Source organism: Eptesicus fuscus, chromosome 1 (genome assembly GCF_027574615.1).
Source record: "Eptesicus fuscus isolate TK198812 chromosome 1, DD_ASM_mEF_20220401, whole genome shotgun sequence".
NCBI lineage: Eukaryota > Metazoa > Chordata > Mammalia > Chiroptera > Vespertilionidae > Eptesicus > Eptesicus fuscus.
Window position 1 is genome coordinate 92,705,225 of NC_072473.1, and position 17,285 is coordinate 92,722,509.

The 17,285-nt window shown below is 46.4% G+C and overlaps 1 protein-coding gene across 2 annotated transcripts in view; it reads left to right on the top strand.

Annotated features, from left to right (window-relative positions):
* Positions 1–218: 218 nt before the first annotated feature.
* Positions 219–17,285, top strand: part of CD99L2 (CD99 molecule like 2) — a 102,156-nt gene continuing 85,089 nt past the window's right edge. For both annotated transcript variants that reach the window (XM_008158703.3, XM_054717318.1), the window contains exon 1: positions 219–349. In XM_008158703.3, coding sequence (XP_008156925.1) covers positions 283–349 — 67 coding nt within the window. In that variant the 5' untranslated portion in view covers positions 219–282. The remainder of the gene's footprint in view (positions 350–17,285) is intronic.

Consider the following 17,285-nt stretch of genomic DNA (forward strand, 5'->3'; position numbering starts at 1 on the left):
CCCCCGAAACTGCAGGCTCCCCCAGCCGCTCGCGCCTCTGTCGCAAACCCTACCCCGCACCCTGTCACCCAAGCAGGGCGCGCACCTGGCGTCAGCGCTCGTGCGCGCCCCTGTCGGCACTCCCGGAGCGCGCTGCACGCTCCGGCTCTGGGCGGGTCCTGCGGTGGTGGCAAGGCTCCTCCTCCTGCTGCTCCGCCCCTTTCCCCACTCCATCTGGACCTACTCCTCGGGTGCTCTCGCGCAAACTGTTCTCCTCTGGGTCCCCTCTGTCCGCTCCCAGCAATGGTGGCCTGGCGCTCGGCGTTCCTCATCTGCCTCGCTTTCTCCTTGGACACTCTGGTCCAGAGAGGTAAGGCGAGCGGGGTGCACGCGGGGACCACCGCCCTGGGGCCCGTGGGGCGGGGGCTCGACGCCCTTGAGGCCCAGTGGTGCGCATGAGCGGACCGGTGCCCGCCCCAAGGGCCTGCGCCCGACACAGTTGGCGGGCGGTGGGGCGGGGGTGCGAGCCCCATGCCCACTGGGGGCTGACCCTGCTGCGATCCACGTGGCCGGAAAGGAGGCAGAGGGACCCCTTCTGGTGCTGGGCTGGAAACAGCAGGATAGTACCCCTTAAAATCCTGAACAAGGTGTCACCACCGGTGACAACAGCTGTCCCCAGGAGATTGCCTTTGGGAAACCTTGAAGAGAGCACTCATTCCCTCCAGCGGGGCTTCCCGAAATGTGTTTCTAGGCCGCCTGCGACAGAAACACCTGGCGAGCTTCTTGGGCGCATTCCTACCCCACTTTTCAGGATCTCTGCAGAGACTGGGACATGTAGGTCTAACCAGCTCCCCAAGTGCCTCTGGTGACCTCCCCAGTTTTTGAACCATTAATGACATTTTGCCAAAGATGGGGAGAGAGAAATTCTGCCTAATCAAGGCAGTAAGTTTCTTAGATCCTGGCTATTCAAAGTGTGGTCCAGGGCCCGCGCTCCATCACCTGGGACTTGTTAGGAATGCAGCATCTGAAGACCCCTGCCTCTGATCTATGAGTCAGATTCTTTATTTTATCTGGATCCCCGCATAATTTGCACTCAAGTTTGAGAAGCATTTTAGAATAAGTTGTCTGTGGTTAAAAATAGGGTCTCACACTTGTACTGGCAGAATCTTCTCACAATTATTTATATCCCATCCCCACATCAAAAAAGGGGTTTTAAAAAAACACTGCAGTTGAGTACAGAATTGTGCTCTGAGCTTCCTGACAACCAAGGCAAATTCAACTAATGAAAAACAAATGAGCTGAGCAAAAATAAGTTTGTCCTAGTACTGACTTCTTGTGGGATTTATGTTACATATAAGGAGCACTGGAAAGCAGTAGACAGCGCTAGACAAAATAATTTTGCAAAAGATGCAGAAATGTTTCTCATCTGGGCAATTCTCCTGGAGTTGGTACAACGTGGGACAAAGGTGCTAGGTTCTGTTCTAGACACTGGTAGTGCAGTGAACAGAACTGGACTGTCCTCATGGAGCTGATATTCTGGTGGGGGGTGAAAACAAATACAAACATGACAGTCTATATCAGGGGTCCTCAAACTTTTTAAACAGGGGGCCAGTTCACTGTCCCTCAGACCATTGGAGGGCCGGACTATAGTTTAAAAAAAAACACACTATGAACAAATTCCTATGCACACTGCACATATCTTATTTTGAATTAAAAAAAAAATGGCAAAAACACCCGCATGTGGCCCTTGGGCCATAGTTTGAGGACGCCTGGTCTATATGGCATATTGTTAGTGCCTTGAAGAAAAACGAAGTTACAGGATTGTGGAGTTTTCTATTTCTTTTTGAGGTTAAAATTTTAATTTTGTGTATAATGCATTTGTGGAAAAAGTATAATCATTTAATTGACTTACATCTAATGATGTGGAAAATTTGAGTGTGGAAGCACAAAAAAGTTAGGAAAATGATACTCTTTAAAGGCTCTCTTCTGAAAGTTTTCAACAGGGTACGTACATTGAGAAGGTGAGGAATGTAAATGATCAAGTCTCAGTTTTTCACCATCACGTGTTACACTAGGTGATTTAGGAGGTGGTGGAGGAAACTGCGAACTGGTAAAACCATTAAAAATTTTTTTTGTGGCCCAGCCAGCATGGCTCAGTGGTTGAGCATCAATCCATGAATCAGGAGGTCATGGTTCGATTCCCAGTCAGGGCACATGCCCAGGTTGTGGACTCGATCCCCAATAAGGGATGTGCAGGAGGCAGACGATCAATGATTCTCATCATTGATGTTTCTATCTCTCTCCCTCTCCCTTCCTCTCTGAAATCAATAAAATTTTTAAAAAAATTTTAAATGAGCAAATATTTTTTTTTAAATTAAAAAATGAGCAAATATTTTTTGGTTTAATTCTCACTTGAGGATATATATATTTTTTTAAATATATTTTATTGATTTTTCACAGAGAGGAAGGGAGAGGGATAGAGAGTTAGAAACATCGATGAGAGAGAAACATCGATCAGCTGCCTCTTGCACACCCCCTACTGGGGATGTGCCCGCAACCAAGGTACATGCCCTTGACCGGAATCGAACCTGGGACCTTTCAGTCCGCAGGCCGTTGCTCTATCCACTGAGCCAAACCGGTTTCGGCGAGGATATATTTTTAAATAATTCTTTATTGTTGAAAGTATTACACATGTCCCCCTTTTCCCCCCATTGACCTCCTCCAGCCCGCCCCTACCCCAGGCCTTCAGCACCCTATTGTCTGTGTCCATGGGATATATATATATATATATATATATATATATATATGGTCTTTGGTTGATTACCTCCCACCCACTCCCCCTCCCCCTTGTTCCCTCTGAGATTCTGCACTATGTTCCATGCTTCGAGTCTCTGGATCTACTCCGTTCAGCAGTCGAGGATATTTTTTCCATGTTTTTTTCAGAGAGAGTGGAAAGGAGGGAGGGAAGGGGAGAGAGAGGAAAGAGAGAAAGAAACATCGATGTGATGTTAGAGACACATCAGTTGGTTACCTCCTGCACACTCCCTGACCGGGGCTGGGGATTGAACTTGCAACCCAGGTACGTATCCTTGACCAGTAATGAACCCGAGACACTTCGGTGCATGGGCCGACACTCTACTGGGCCACGCCAGCCAGGGCCGGTGAAACCATTTTACAGATAAGTAAATGGAGGTGAATAACTTCTCTCATGTGGCAAAGCTAAGATTTCATCCAGGCTTGTCTGATTCCTGATTCCACAGTCCTTGCTTTCAAGCACTATATACACTGAGTGGCCAGATTATTATGATCTCTGAATGCATAATAATCTGGCCTCTCTCTCTCTATATATATATATATATATAGATAGATAGATAGATAGATAGATAGATATAGATATAGATATAGATATAGATATAGATATAGATATGGATATGGATATGGATATGGATATAGATATATAGATATATCCCATGTCCCCTCCCCCTGGCCAGACTGGCCAGACCCCACCCATGCATGAATTTGTGCATGGGTGGGGTCTGGCCAGACTGGCCAGGGGGAGGGGACATGGGCGGTTGGCCAGCCTGCCTGCTGGTCGAACTCCTGGTCGAGGGGACAATTTGCATATTAGCCTTTTATTATATAGGATATACACTGAGTGGCCAGGTTATTATGCGTTCAGAGATCATAATAATCTGGCCACTCAGTGTATATGCCCTTACTCCTGGAGGCTGCCCTCCTTCTACAGCTTACTGGCCAAGTGGCCTTGGTAAAGTACTCTGAACCTTGGCCAGTTTGCTTATCTGGATAGTGCCTAACAACTCACAAAGATTTGTGGAGGGGACCAGGCATGTGTCACTCAGATCTGCAGCACTGTCACCAGCTGCCATCTCCAGGGTGCTTGCTGTGTGCTAGGCACTTCACATTTATTGTTTTTAATTGCCCCAACAATTTTGCTGGTCCTTCCAATTGAGGGACACCTGGTCAAATAGCTTAAAAGAGAGAGAGCCAGGATACCATTAAGCTGCTACCCAGTGAGCTTTTTAAATTTTATTTATTTTTAAAATATATTTTAATTGATTTTTAGAGAGAGAGGAATGAGTGGAGAGAGAGAGAGAGAGAGAGAGAGAGAGAGAGAGAGAGAGAGAGAGAGAGAGACAAGGAGAGACACAGAGAGAGATTGATTGGCTGCCTCCTGCACACCCCTTATCAGGGATTGAGCCGGTAACCTGGGCATGTGCCCTGACCGAGAATCGAACCTGCAACCTTTTTGTGCAAGGACCATGCCCAACCAACTGAGCCACACTGGCCAAGGCCCTTTTTATTTTAAGTAAGAAAGCTGAACCAGAAGAAGTTTTTTTTTTTTTCAGAAGAAGCTTTTGCTTCAAGGTAGAGACCCAGGTTTCTGGATCTTTTGTGCAAAATACAGTGATAATTATGGGTTTTGCATTGTTGTTTTTTTTCAAGGTATGTGGGCAGTTACAGTTTTAGAGTGGCTGTGTCTCCTGGAGCCCCAGAGTGCTAGATTGGGTGGGCCTGCCCAAGAGCCACTTTATTCTGGTCCTCATCCTCAGCAGTGAGGTATGACTGAGAAATCCTGGTTGGCCTCAGAAAGCGCACACAATCTTGAAGCATGGTTTTTAAAAATATATGTATTTTATTGACTTTTTACAGAGAGGAAGGGCAAGGGATAGAGAGCTAGAAACATCCATGAGAGAGAAACATCCATCAGCTGCCTCCTGCACGCCCCCCACTGGGGATGTGCCCACAGCCAAGGTACAGGCCCTTGACCGGAATCGAACCTGGGACCTTTCAGTCTGCAGGCCGACGCTCTGTCCACTGAGCCAAACTGGCTAGGGCTTGAAGCATGACTTGTGAAATCCCTCCAGATGCTGGCAAGTTGAGACAGACTTTAGGATCCAAGGAGTTTAAAACAGTGGTTAAGAAATCATCCCTGTTCTAATTAGAGATGGGTTTTTAGTGCACTGTGTATTTTACTAGTTCAGAGAGCTCTGAGGACAGGTCTGTAGCCTGTGTGCACCTACAGAAATGGGAAGCTGTTCTTTTGAGCAGTGGGGAGAAGCAGCTCAGTGGTACAGGTGGGTAGTAATCATAAGGAGGGCTCCGTTTCCCCAATGTCTTCCACACTCCAGGCCCTCAGTGCCTCACACACATCTCCTCATCATAACTGCCCAGAAAGGTTGGCATGGTGACTCCTTTTGTCTCCTGAGGTCTATAAGGAACGTTTGCTTATAGCCTTGAAAGTAACTGAGTGGTAACCCATATCTCAGATGAAAAATACGTGGTCCAGTGAGGTTTAGGACTTGAATGCAGATTTATCCTGAATAACCAAAGCAGAGGGCGTGAATGCAGACACTTCCAGGATTGAGGTAGGTCATAGAAATGTGAGAAGTGGCTGAGAATAAGTGTGGTGAGAGAGCCTGCTCCCTTAAAGAGAGGTCGCCCAGCTGACAGGGAGAGTGCAGGCTTTGGAGCAATCCTGTCCAGTGCTACTACACCCTGGGCAAGTCACTTAACTGCTTGGTACTTTGGTTTTCTCATCTGAAAAGTGGGGATAACCACACCATCTATCTCATGGGATTGCTATTAGTATTACATGAGTGCAGTGCTTAGCAGAGCACCTGGCTCCAAGTTAACTTTATGTTAGTAATTATTTTCATTGCCTAACACCTTCCAAGCCACATTTGAAAAACACACAATGCCAACCTTGAAGTAATTATGCTAAGTGAAAGAAACCAGACACAAAACCCCACATATTGTATGATCCCACTTATATAAAACTAGAGGCCCAGTGCATAAAATTTGTGCATGGGTGCAGTCCCTAGGCCTGGCCGGTGATCGAAGTGTGAGCGTCTGGCATGGAATGGCAGGTCCCAACTGACCTCTGGACCCTGGGCAGCACCTGGGCCACTGGGACCCTGTGTGCCCACCTCCGCCTGAGTCACAGCACCTGAGTCCCCACACAGAGATGTGGTGAGCGCGGCCAGACGCCAAAGGCCAGGGCACAACGTGGGCCTCTGGGCTGCCCAGCAGCACTGCACAGAAGCCAGGCAGGCAGCGCTCTCTCCTGGCCGGCCTAGCAGACTGGCTCCTGCGCGAACCCACAGGGAGACTGACCAGCCCTTGCGGTCCCAGCGGCTGTGGCCTTGCTCACCCAGAAGAGGCTGCGCGGGTGCGAGGTGGTCTCCTCACGGGCGCCTGGCACCTGAGTGATGGGGCTTCCCCGGCATGCAAGCCAGGGTGTCTGGGGGGAGGGGCGGGTAGCAGGAGGAGTGAGAGTGAGCAGCGGACACCTTGCATTCTCACCATACCTCTGTCCCATCACCCCCGCCCCCACATAGCCGGTGAGAGGTCGCAGCGCATTGCCAATGCCTGCCATGTTCTGTGCCACTCCCTGGTGGTCAGTGCACGTCATAGCCAGTGGTCAAACTCCTGGTCTCCCAGTCGAATGACTGCCTGAGGGGACAATTTGCATATTAGGCTTTTATTATATAGGATGTCCAGAGTTGTCAAATCCATAGTGATAGAAAGTAGATCACTGTTTGGCAGGTACAGAGGGAAATGGGGAGTAACTGTTAACAGGTACAGGGTTTCCTGATGGAGTGATGGAAATATTCTGGAACTGGAAAGAGGTGATGGTTGCACAACCTCGTGAATGTACTAAGAACCACTGAATTATACACTTTGAAAGTGTGAGTTGTATGGAATGTGAATTACATTGCCATTAAAACATTAATTAATCCATTAGAACAAATGAAGGAGGTGGAGCATGTGACCCATGAGTTTGAATTGGTCTTCAAGAGCCCTTGGATTTGGTTGGGCAGGGGAGAAAGCAGAGCAGAGTGGGCCCCAAGGGCCGGTTACACTGAGATGCCAGGCTAGAATTGAGACAGAAACTCTCTGGGCTGACTTGAGCTGTTGGGTACGAGCCATATGGGCCACAGGGTTGGAGAGAAATGCTTAACCCACTTGTCTGAGTTCTGGAATTGCCCCTGGAAAGGAATATCCTGGGCAGAGGAGGAGAACCTTCCCTTTTCTGGATGGCTCAGCGTTACCATTATGCACCCCAGATAGTCATTGTATTAGACTGAAATGATCTAGGGACTGTTTGCCTTGAAGTCTCATTTGTTTTGGTTTTTGGCTTCTTCCTAACTGTCACAGGTCACACCCCTATCCCCTCATCATTTTTAAAAAAAATTGTTTTGTTGATTAAGGTCTTACATATGTGTCCTTATTCCCCCATTACCCCCCCCCCCATTCATGCCCTCAACCTGTTATCTGTGTCCGTTGGTTAGGCCAGTGGTCAGCAAACTGCAGCTCGCAAGCCACATGCGGCTCTTTGGCCCCTTGAGTGTGGCTCTTCCACAAAATACCACGTGTGGGTGCGCACATACAGTGCGATTGAAACTTCATGGCCCATGTGCAGAAGTCGGTTTTTGGCTCTCAAAAGAAATTTCAATCATTGTACTGTTGATATTTGGCTCTGTTGACTAATGAGTTTGCCGACCACTGGGTTAGACTTATATGCATGCATACAAGTCCTTTGGTTGATCTCTCCACCTTACCCCCACCCTCCCCTACCTTCCCTCTGAGGTTTGGCGGTCTGAAAGATGCTTCTCTGTCTCTGGATCTGTTTTTGTTCATCAGTTTATGTTGTTCATTATATTCCACAAATGAGTGAGATCATGTGATATTTATCTTTCTCTGACTGGCTTATTTCACTTAGCATAATGCTCTCCAGTTCCATCCATGCTGTTGCAAATGGTAAGAACTCCTTTTTTACCTCAGCGTAGTATTCCATTATGTAGATATACCACAGTTTTTTAATCCACTCATCTGCTGATGGGCACTTAGGCTGTTTCCAAATCTTAGCTATGGTGAATTGTGCTGCTATGAACATAGGGGTTCATATATCCTTTCTAATTGGTGTTTCTAGTTTCTTGGGATATATTCCTAGAAGTGGGTTCATTGCATCAAATGGGAGTTCCATTTTTAGTTTTTTGAGGAAATTCCATACTATTCTCCACAGTGGCTGCACCAGTCTGCATTCTCACCAGCAGTGAAGGAGGGTTCCTTTTTCTCCTCATCCTCGCCAACACTTGTTGTTTGTTGATTTGTTGATGATAGCCATTCTGACAGGTGTGAGATGTACCGCATTGTCCTTTTGATTTACATCTCTCAGATGATTAGTGACTTTGAGCATGTTTTCATATGCCTCTTGGCCTTCCTTCTGTCTTCTTTTGAAAAGTATCTATTTAGATCCATTGCCCATTTTTTGGTTGGGTTGTTTATCTTCTTTTTGTTAAGTTGTATGAGTTCCCTGTACATATTGGAGATTAAACCCTTATTGGTGATAACACTGGCAAATATGTTCTCCCATGCAGTGGGCTTCCTTGTTGTTTTGTTGATGGTTTATTTTGCTGTGCAAAAGCTTTTTATTTTTTATGTAGTCCCATTTGTTTATTTTCTCTTTAGTTTCCATTGCCCTAGGAGCTGTATCGGTAAAGATATTGCTATGACATATGTCTGCTATTTTGCTGCCTATGGAATCTTCTAAGATTCTTACGATTTCCCATCTTACAAATTATTAAGTACTTGATCCATTTTGAGTTTATTTTTGTGTATGGTGTAAGTTGGTGTTCTAGTTTCATTTTTTTTACATGTACCTGTCCAATTTTCCCAACACCATTTATTGAAGAGACTGTCTTGACTCCATTGTATGTTCATACCTCCTTTGTCGAATATTAATTGAGCATAGTGGCTTGGGTCGATTTCTGGATTCTCTATTCTATTCCATTGATGTATATGTCTGTTCTTGTACCAGTACCAGGCTGTTTTGAGAACAGTGGCTTTATAATACAGCTTGAAATCTGGTATTGAGATCCAACCTACTTTGTTCTTCTTTCTCAGAATTGCTGCAGCTATTCGGGATCTTTTTTTATTCCAGATGAATTTTTACAAAGTTCATTCTAAGTCTGTGAAATATGCCGTTGGTATTTGAATGGGAAGTGCATTGAATCTATAGATTGCTTTGGGTGTATAGACATTTTGATGATGTTGATTCTACCAATCCATGAACACGGTATGTTCTTCCATCTGTTTATGTCTTCCTCTATCTCTTTTTTCAGTGTCCTGTAGTTTTTTGCATATAGGTCTTTTACCTCCGTAGTTAAGTTTATTCCTAGGCATCTTAATTTTTTTGGTGCAATGGTAATTGGGATTGCTTTTTTAGTCTATCTTTCTGTAAGTTCATTATTGGTGTATAGAAATGCCATAGATTTCTTGGCATTAATTTTGTATCCTGCTACATTGCTGAATTCATTTATTAAGTCTAATAATTTTTTGATGGGGTCTTTAGGGTTTTCTTTGTACAGTATCATGTCATCTGTGAATAAGGACAGTTTTACTTCTTTTCCAATTTGGATGCCTTTTATTTCTTCTTCTTGTCTGATCACAATGGCTAGTACTTCCAGTACTATGTCAAACAGGAGTGGTGAGAGTGGGCATCCCTGTCTTGTTCCTGTTCTTAGGGGAAATGGTTTTAGTTTTTGCCCATTGAGTATGATGTTGGCTGTGGGTTTGTCATATATGGCATTTATTATGTTGAGGTATGATCCTTCTATTCCAACCTTGCTGAGAGTTTTTATCAAGAAAGAATGTTGGATTTTGTCAAATGCTTTTTCTGCATCAATTGATATGACTATGTGATTTTTATCTCTGAATTTGTTTATGTGATGTATCACGTTTATTGATTTGCGGTTATTGTACCATCCTTGCATCCCTGGGATAAATCCTACTTGGTCATGGTGTATGATCTTTCTGATGTACTGCTGTATCTGATTTGCTTGAATTTTGTTGAGGATTTTGGCATCTATGTTCATGAGGGATATTGGCCTGTAATTCTCTTTCATTGTGTTGTCTTTATCTGGTTTTGGTATTAGGGTGATGTTGGCTTCATAGAATGAGCTTGGAAGTGTTCCTTTCTCTTGAATTTTTTGGAATAGTCTGAGGAGGATAGGTTTTAGTTCTTCCTTGACTGTTTGGTAAAACTCCCCTGTGAAGCCATCTGGGCCTGGGCTTTTGTTTGCTGGAAGCTTTTTGATGACTGCTTCAATTTCTTCCATAGTTATCAGCCTATTGAGATTTTTAGAATCTTCCTGATTGAGTTTTGGAAGGTTATATTTTTCTAGGAATACGTCCATTTCCTCCAGGTTTTCTAGTTTGTTGGAATAGAGTTGTTTATAGTATTTTTTTTTAACAATCCTTTGTATTTCTGTGGGGTCTGTTGTTATTTCTCCTCTTCATTTCTGATTTTGTTTATTTGGGTCCTCTCTCTTTGCTTCTTGGTGAGCCTGGCTAGAGTTTCATCAATCTTGTTTATCCTTTCAAAGAACCAGCTCTTGGTTTCATTGATGTTTGGTATTTTTTTTTTTTTTGTCTCTATGTCATTTATTTCAGCTCTGATCTTTATTATCTCCTTCCTTCTGCTCACTCTGGGCTTTGCTTGTTGCTCTCTTTCTAATTCTTTGAGTTGTAGAGTTAGATGATTTATTACCATTTTTTCTTGTTTTTTGAGGTAGGCTTATAGAGCTATAAACTTCCCTCTCAGGACTGCTTTCATTGTGTCCCATAGATTTTGGATTGTTGTGTTTTTATTATCATTAGTTTCCAGGATGTTTATAATTTCTTCTTTGATCTCTTTGATAACCCAATCACTGTTTAATAGCATGCTATTCAGCTTCCAAGTGTTTGAATTTTCTGGGCTGTTTTCATTGTAGTTTATTTCTAATATTATGCCATTGTGGTCTGAGAAAATGCTTGATATGATTTCAATCTTCTTGAATTTGGAGAGACTTTGCTTCCAACCCAATATATTGTCTAGTTTTGAAAATGTGCCATGTCCACTTGAGAAGAATGTATATTCCATGGCTTTTGGGTGAAATGTTCTCAAGATGTCAATTAAGTCCATCTGATCTAGTGAGTCATTTAGGATTGCTGTTTCTTTGCTGATTTTTTGTCTAGAGGATTTATCCAGTGATGTCAGTGGTGTATTAAAGTCCCCTACTTTGATTGTATTGTTGTCGATCTCTCCTTTGATATCTTCCAGGAATATTTTTTTCTATATTTGGGTGCCCCTGCATTGGGTGCATATATGTTTATTAGGGTTATATCCTCTTGTTGTACCAATCCCTTTAGTATTATGAAATGGCCTTTCGTACCTCTTGTTATGGCCTTCACTTTGAGGTCTATTTTGTCAGATATAAGTATAGGTACCCCAGCTTTTTTTTCATTTCTATTTGCCTGAAAGATATTTTTCCATCCCTTCCCTTTCAGTCTGTGTGAGTCCCTTGTTCTGAGATGGGTCTCTTGTAGGCAGCACATATATGGGTCATTTTTTTTATCCATTCACTCACTCGATGTCTTTTGATTGGAGCATTTAGTCTGTTTACATTTAAAGTTATTACTGAAAGGTAGTTGTTTGTAGCCATTTTTATTTTTTGTGCCTGCGTTCTTTCTTACCTTTTTATTTCTTTTTACACCAGTCCCTTTAGCATTTCTTGCATTGCTGGCTTGGTAGTGATAAATTCCCTCAGCTTTTTTTTTTTTTTTTTTTTTTTGTCAGTGAAGCTCCTTATTTCCCCTTCAATTTTGAATGATATGCTTGCTGGATAGAGTATTCTTGTATTCAGTCCCTTGCTTTGCATCACTTTGTAAATTTTCTTCCATTCTCTTCTGGCGTGATGTGTTTCTGTTGAGAAATCATTTGATAATCTAATAGGAGCTCCCTTGTATGTAACTTTCTGTCTCTCTCTTGTAGCCTTTAAGATTCTGTCTTTTTCCTGAATATTTGCCATCATAATTATGATGTTTCTTGGTGTGGTTATTTTCGGGTTCATCTTGTTTGGGACTCTCTGTGCTTGTGTGACTTTTTTCTTCCCCACATCAGGGAAGTTTTCTGACATTATTTCTTCAAATAGGTTTTCTAACCCTGTTCCTCTTCCTGTTGTTCTGGCACCCCTATTATTCGTATGTTGCTTCGTTTCATGTTGTCCCATAGCTCCCTTGTGCTCTCCTCCTGTCTTTTATTTTTTTTTTCTCCAATTGCAGTTCAGTTTGGGTGTGTTTTGCTTCCCTGTCTTCTAATTCGCTAATTCGGTCCTCCGCTTCTCCTAGTCTACTGTTGAAACTTTCCATGGTGTTTTTTATTGCAGCTATATTACTCTTCATTTCTTCTTGATTCTTACATAAGTTATTGATTTTTTCATCCAATTCTTCCTGGTTCTTTCATAAATTTTGATTTATGACCTGTATGACTCTTTTTCTGATATATTTCTTGCCTCTGTTTCACTTAGCTGCTTTTCCGGTGATTCCTCCTTTTCTTTCCTTTGGGGGTTTCTTTATCTACCCATTTTTGGTCTCACTGACTGATCTAGATGTCAAGTCGTGCAGGGGCTGCTCCTTGGATGGCAGTGGCTCCTCGGGCTGTGGTTGCTCCTCAGGCTGTCGCTGAAGTGGCTGCTCCTCAGTTGGCAGCTGCTCCTCTGGTGGGTGCTGTTCGCAGCAGTGGTGTCTCCTCTGGCTGGTGGGGGAGGCTGCTTGCACATATGCTGTTCCTTGATGGGGATGGGCTACTCACGTGGCTGCTGCTCCTCAGACAGGAGCGGACTGCTCACAGGGATGCTGCTCCTTGGATTGGGGCTGGCTGCACACTGCTGCTGTTCCTCAGATGGGGCGGGCTGCTCGTGAGGCTGCCGCTTCTTGGACAGGGGCAGTTTGCTTGTAGGGATTCCGTTCCTCGTACAGGTGCGGGCTCCTCGTGCAGCTGCTGCTCCTTGGACAGGGGACGGGCTGCTTGTGTGGCTGCTGCTGCTCAGGCGGTAGTGAGCTGCATGTGCGGCTACTGCTCTTCAGTTGGGGGCGGGCCACTCACCCACCCAGCTGCTGCTTGTTGAGCAGGTGCAGGCTGCATGTGGCTGCTATTCCTCGGACCAGTGCAGGCAGGGCAGGACTGTTGGTCCTCAGATGTGGGCGGTTTGCTCGTGTGGCTGCTGCTCCTTGGTCCAGGGTGGGCTGCTTTGGTGGCTGCTGCTCCTCAAATGGGGGCGGACTGCTTGTGGCACTGCTGTTCCTCGTACGGGGGCAGGCTGCTCCCACAGCTGCTGCTCCTCGGATGGGGGCAGGCTGCTCGTGCAGCTGCTGCTCCTCGGACGGGGGCAGGTTGCTTGCACATCTGCTGCTCCTTGGACTGGTGCAGGGTGCGAGCTGCATGCAGCTGCTGTTCCTCGGATGGGGGTGAGCTGCGCGGGGCTACTGCTCCTCAATCGTTGGCGGGCTGCTCTTGCAGCTGCTGCTTCTCAGATGGGGCGGGCTGCTCACATTGTTGCTGCTCCTCGGACGAGGGAGTGGGCCACTTATACAGCAGCTGCTCCTTGGACAGGGGCAGGCCACATGAGGCTGCTGCTCTTAGGCCTGGGCGGGCTTCTCACGGAGCTGCTGCTCCTTGGACAGGAGTGGGCTGCTCACATGTCTACTGCTCACGTGGTTGCAGTGCCCTGGGCTAAAGCGTTGGGCCGGTCAGAGGGGAGCGTGCTTCAGAACTCACAGGAGCCTGCACCCAGGGTGGCTGGAGACTCGTTGACCATGGGACCACAGCCAAGGTAGCAGGTCCCTGGCAGGGGTGGCTGTAGAGTCCCAGGTGTTATCTGAGGGCACCCTGGGTGGAGGTGAGGCTGGGCTCCCAGTTACAGCAGCTCTCTCCTTCAAAAAGGCTAGGCCTCTGAGGACAAGCTGGCCTCCCAGTACTGTTTGCAATGGTAGCAGAGGCTGCCTATTTAGGCGAGCCCGGTTAGCCTGCCCTCGAAGTCCTGTGGGATCTAAATGTGACACACACACACACACACACACACACCCCACATGACCACACACTCCTCTTTTGCTCCCTCCATCACTCACACTCTCACCCTCACTGCCGTCTTCTTCCTGCCTCTGTAGTTGCATCTGGGGTGTTATTGTCCCGTTCGTGGATGGAGTTTCCTCTCTAGGTGTCTGGTTATGTGGCTCGCTCTCTAGCTCCTGGCCGTACAGGATAAAATTCACCTCGACAAGACCAAACACAAAGGGAACAAACACGAATATACTCACAACACCAATGACCCCACTATAAGTAACCACCTTTCTCCAGGGATCCTATGTCCTTCCTGGCTGCAAACTGTCTCACCCGCTGAGTCTCCTTTGCCAATTCGGGTTGATGTTATTCGTTTCAGCTGTTCATTCTATCTGCTCCGGGACAAGGCTCGGGACATGTCTGTCTATTCTGCCGCCATTTTGTTTCCCGAGCTACTTTTCCCCTTCTGACGATATGTTTATTGATTTTTATAGAGAGGGGAAGAGGGGGGGAGAGAGAGAGAGAGAGAGAGAGAGAGAGAGAGAGAGAGAGAGAGAAGAAGGGAGGGGAAAGAGAGAGAGAGGGAGAGAGAGAGAGAGAGAGAGAGAGAGAGAGAGAGAAACATTAATCAATGTGCCTCATGTATACTCCCCAACTGGGGGTCAAACCTGCAACCTAGGTATGTGCCCTGACCAGGAATTGAACTCTCAACCTTTTGGTGTGCGAGATGACACTCCAACCAACTGACCCATATCGGCCAGGGCAAACGTGTTTTTTGAAACAGCAATGCAGAAATAATCCACGAGTCAGCACCAGCAGGCACTGATGAAGGGCCTGAAGCTGCCTCCAGTAGAGATGACAGTAATGAGGACAATGAGGCTCTTTGGCCACTTAGAGGGTAGTGTGGAGACAGCTGGTTTTGGTTCTTGTGGGTTCCAGGAAAGGTACCTTCCAGGTGCACTGACTCTCCTGTTCTGGGTTCTTCCCCCACCTGCTGTTGGCGCTTCCCCTGATGCAAGTCCACTTCTGCTCTGCCTTTGGCTTGTATTCCTTCGTTGCTCTTGATGTGCTTGGGAGGACTGGCTGCAGGGGTTCCAGTCCCCCCAGCCCAGACTTTGCCCTCCTTGAGGCTTGGTCACAAGTCCACTGACTAGCCAGTCTTGGTTTGCATGTAAAAGCTTAAAGTCATACTAAACACGTAACAAATGGGCAGGAAAACCTTTCTTGCAGGTGCCAATGGAGGCAGGTGGTAATAATCCTATATAATAATAGACAAATATGCAAATTGACCATACCTCCGACACACCCACTAAGCCACGCCCACAAGCCATGCCCACCATCCAATCAGAGCGAGTATGCAAATTAACCCAAACCAAGATGGCTACAGCCACAGAGAGCAAGGTTTCCTAGGTAACAGAGGAAGCCAAGCTTTCTGCCAGCCATTGCAGGCCTAAGCCTCCACTCAAGCTATAAAGTTTCAATTATAGAAGGTAAACAAATTCAAACAAATGGCAGCAGAATGGAGCTTGAGAGAGCAGGCCAGGGTTGCCGCCGGCAACAGGGGAAGCAAAGCTTTCCACACACCCTGGCTGGGCCCACCCGCTTAAGGCAACAAAGTTTCAATTATAACCCCAACACAAATGCCTGCGGGCCTCGGAGGGAGCCCCAGGCTTGGCTCTGCTCCAGGCTACAAAGTTTCAATTGTAGAAGGAAAATATATTCCAGATACCAGGGCCTCCGCTTGCGTTGCCAGGGGGCGTGGCCCATCTGCAAACCACCACAGGCCCCTCACTCAGGACGCCCCACGCCCCAAGGGTACCCCACCCTGATCAGGGACACCCTTCAGGGGAAACCAGCTGTCCTGCCCCCATGTGGACACAGGATGGCCACCACAAGATGGACAGCAGGAGAGGGCAGTTGGGAGGCACCCGGCCTGCAAGGGAGGGCAGTTGAGAGGGACCAAGCCTGCAAGGGAGGGCAGTTGGAGGTGATCAACCCTGCAGGAGAGGGCAGTTAGGGGTGACCAGGCCAGCAGAGGAGGGAAGTTGGGGGCAAACAGGCTGGCAGCAGAGTGGTTATGGGGTGATCAGGCTGGCAGGCAGAAGCGGTTAGGGGCAATCAGGAAGGCAGGCAGGCAAGCAGTTGGGAGCCAGCAGTCCTGGATTGTGAGAGGGATGTCCAACTGCCCGTTTAGGCCCGATCCCGATCTCAGGGATCGGGCCTAAACGGGCAGTTGGACATCCCTTGAGGGGTCTCAGATTGGAGAGGGTACAGGCTGGGCTGAGGGACAACCCCCCTCCGTGCACGAATTTCGTGCACCGGGCCTCTAGTAATAATAATAATGACCCCAGAGATGTCCATGCCCTCATCTCTGGAACCTGTACCTATGTTAAGTTACACGGTAAAGGGGAATTAAGGTAGCAGATGGAATTAAGGTAGTTCATCCTGGGTTATCCTGGCCATTTAAAAAACAGAGTCCTTTAAATATGGAAGAGGGAGGAAGTAGAGTCAGGATCAGAGTGATGCTATGCAAGAAAGATTCAGCTGGCCTTTGCTGGCTCTGAAAATGGAAGAGTCCTTGTGGTAAGGAAAGCACATACAGCCTCTAGAAGCTGGAAGAGGCAAGGGAACAGACTCCTAGAGCTTCCAGAAGAAATGCAGCCCTGCACACACCTTGAATTTAGCCCAGTGAGACCTTATTGGACTTCTGACCTCCAAAACTGTAAGATAAAAATGTGTTTCAAACCCCTAAGTGTGTTGTATTTTGTTATAGCAGCAAGAGGAAACTAACAGAGAAGCTGAGGGGTAGATATTAGTGTCCTCTTCATTCTTTAAAAAAACAAACAAACAAACAAAAAAAAAAACAACCACTAGCTTGTGATGTTTCTTTACATTGTTTTAATTTTTCCAATTTAAATCCATCACCAATTCTCTCTGAGTTTAGGATTTTAAGATAAATGTGCATAAAATTGGGTGGCAGTGATTATTTTGGTGCAGCAATAAACCTCAAAGGGCTCTGGAAGGCAGCCTGATTTCTTTAGCTTGGCTTTGATTTTTTTAAAAAAATTTAAATTGATTTCAGAGAGGAAGGGGGAGAGAGAGAGAAACATCAATAATGAGAGAGAATCACTGATCAGCTGCCTCCTCACACCCTCCACTGGGGATCGAACCCGAAACCCGGGCATGTGCCCTGACTGGGAATTGAACCATGACCCCCTGGTTTATAGGTTGATGTTCAACCACTGAGCAACACCGGCTGCACAAGCTTGGCTTTGATTTTAAACTACTTCACAAGGAGATTGGGGCCTGCCCCTGTTTCAGAGTGCATCCCGTTTTGTAGGCCTGCAGTGGGGGCCACCGGCTGTCTTCCCAAGAGGCCCTTCTCCCATACCCAGTCCTCATG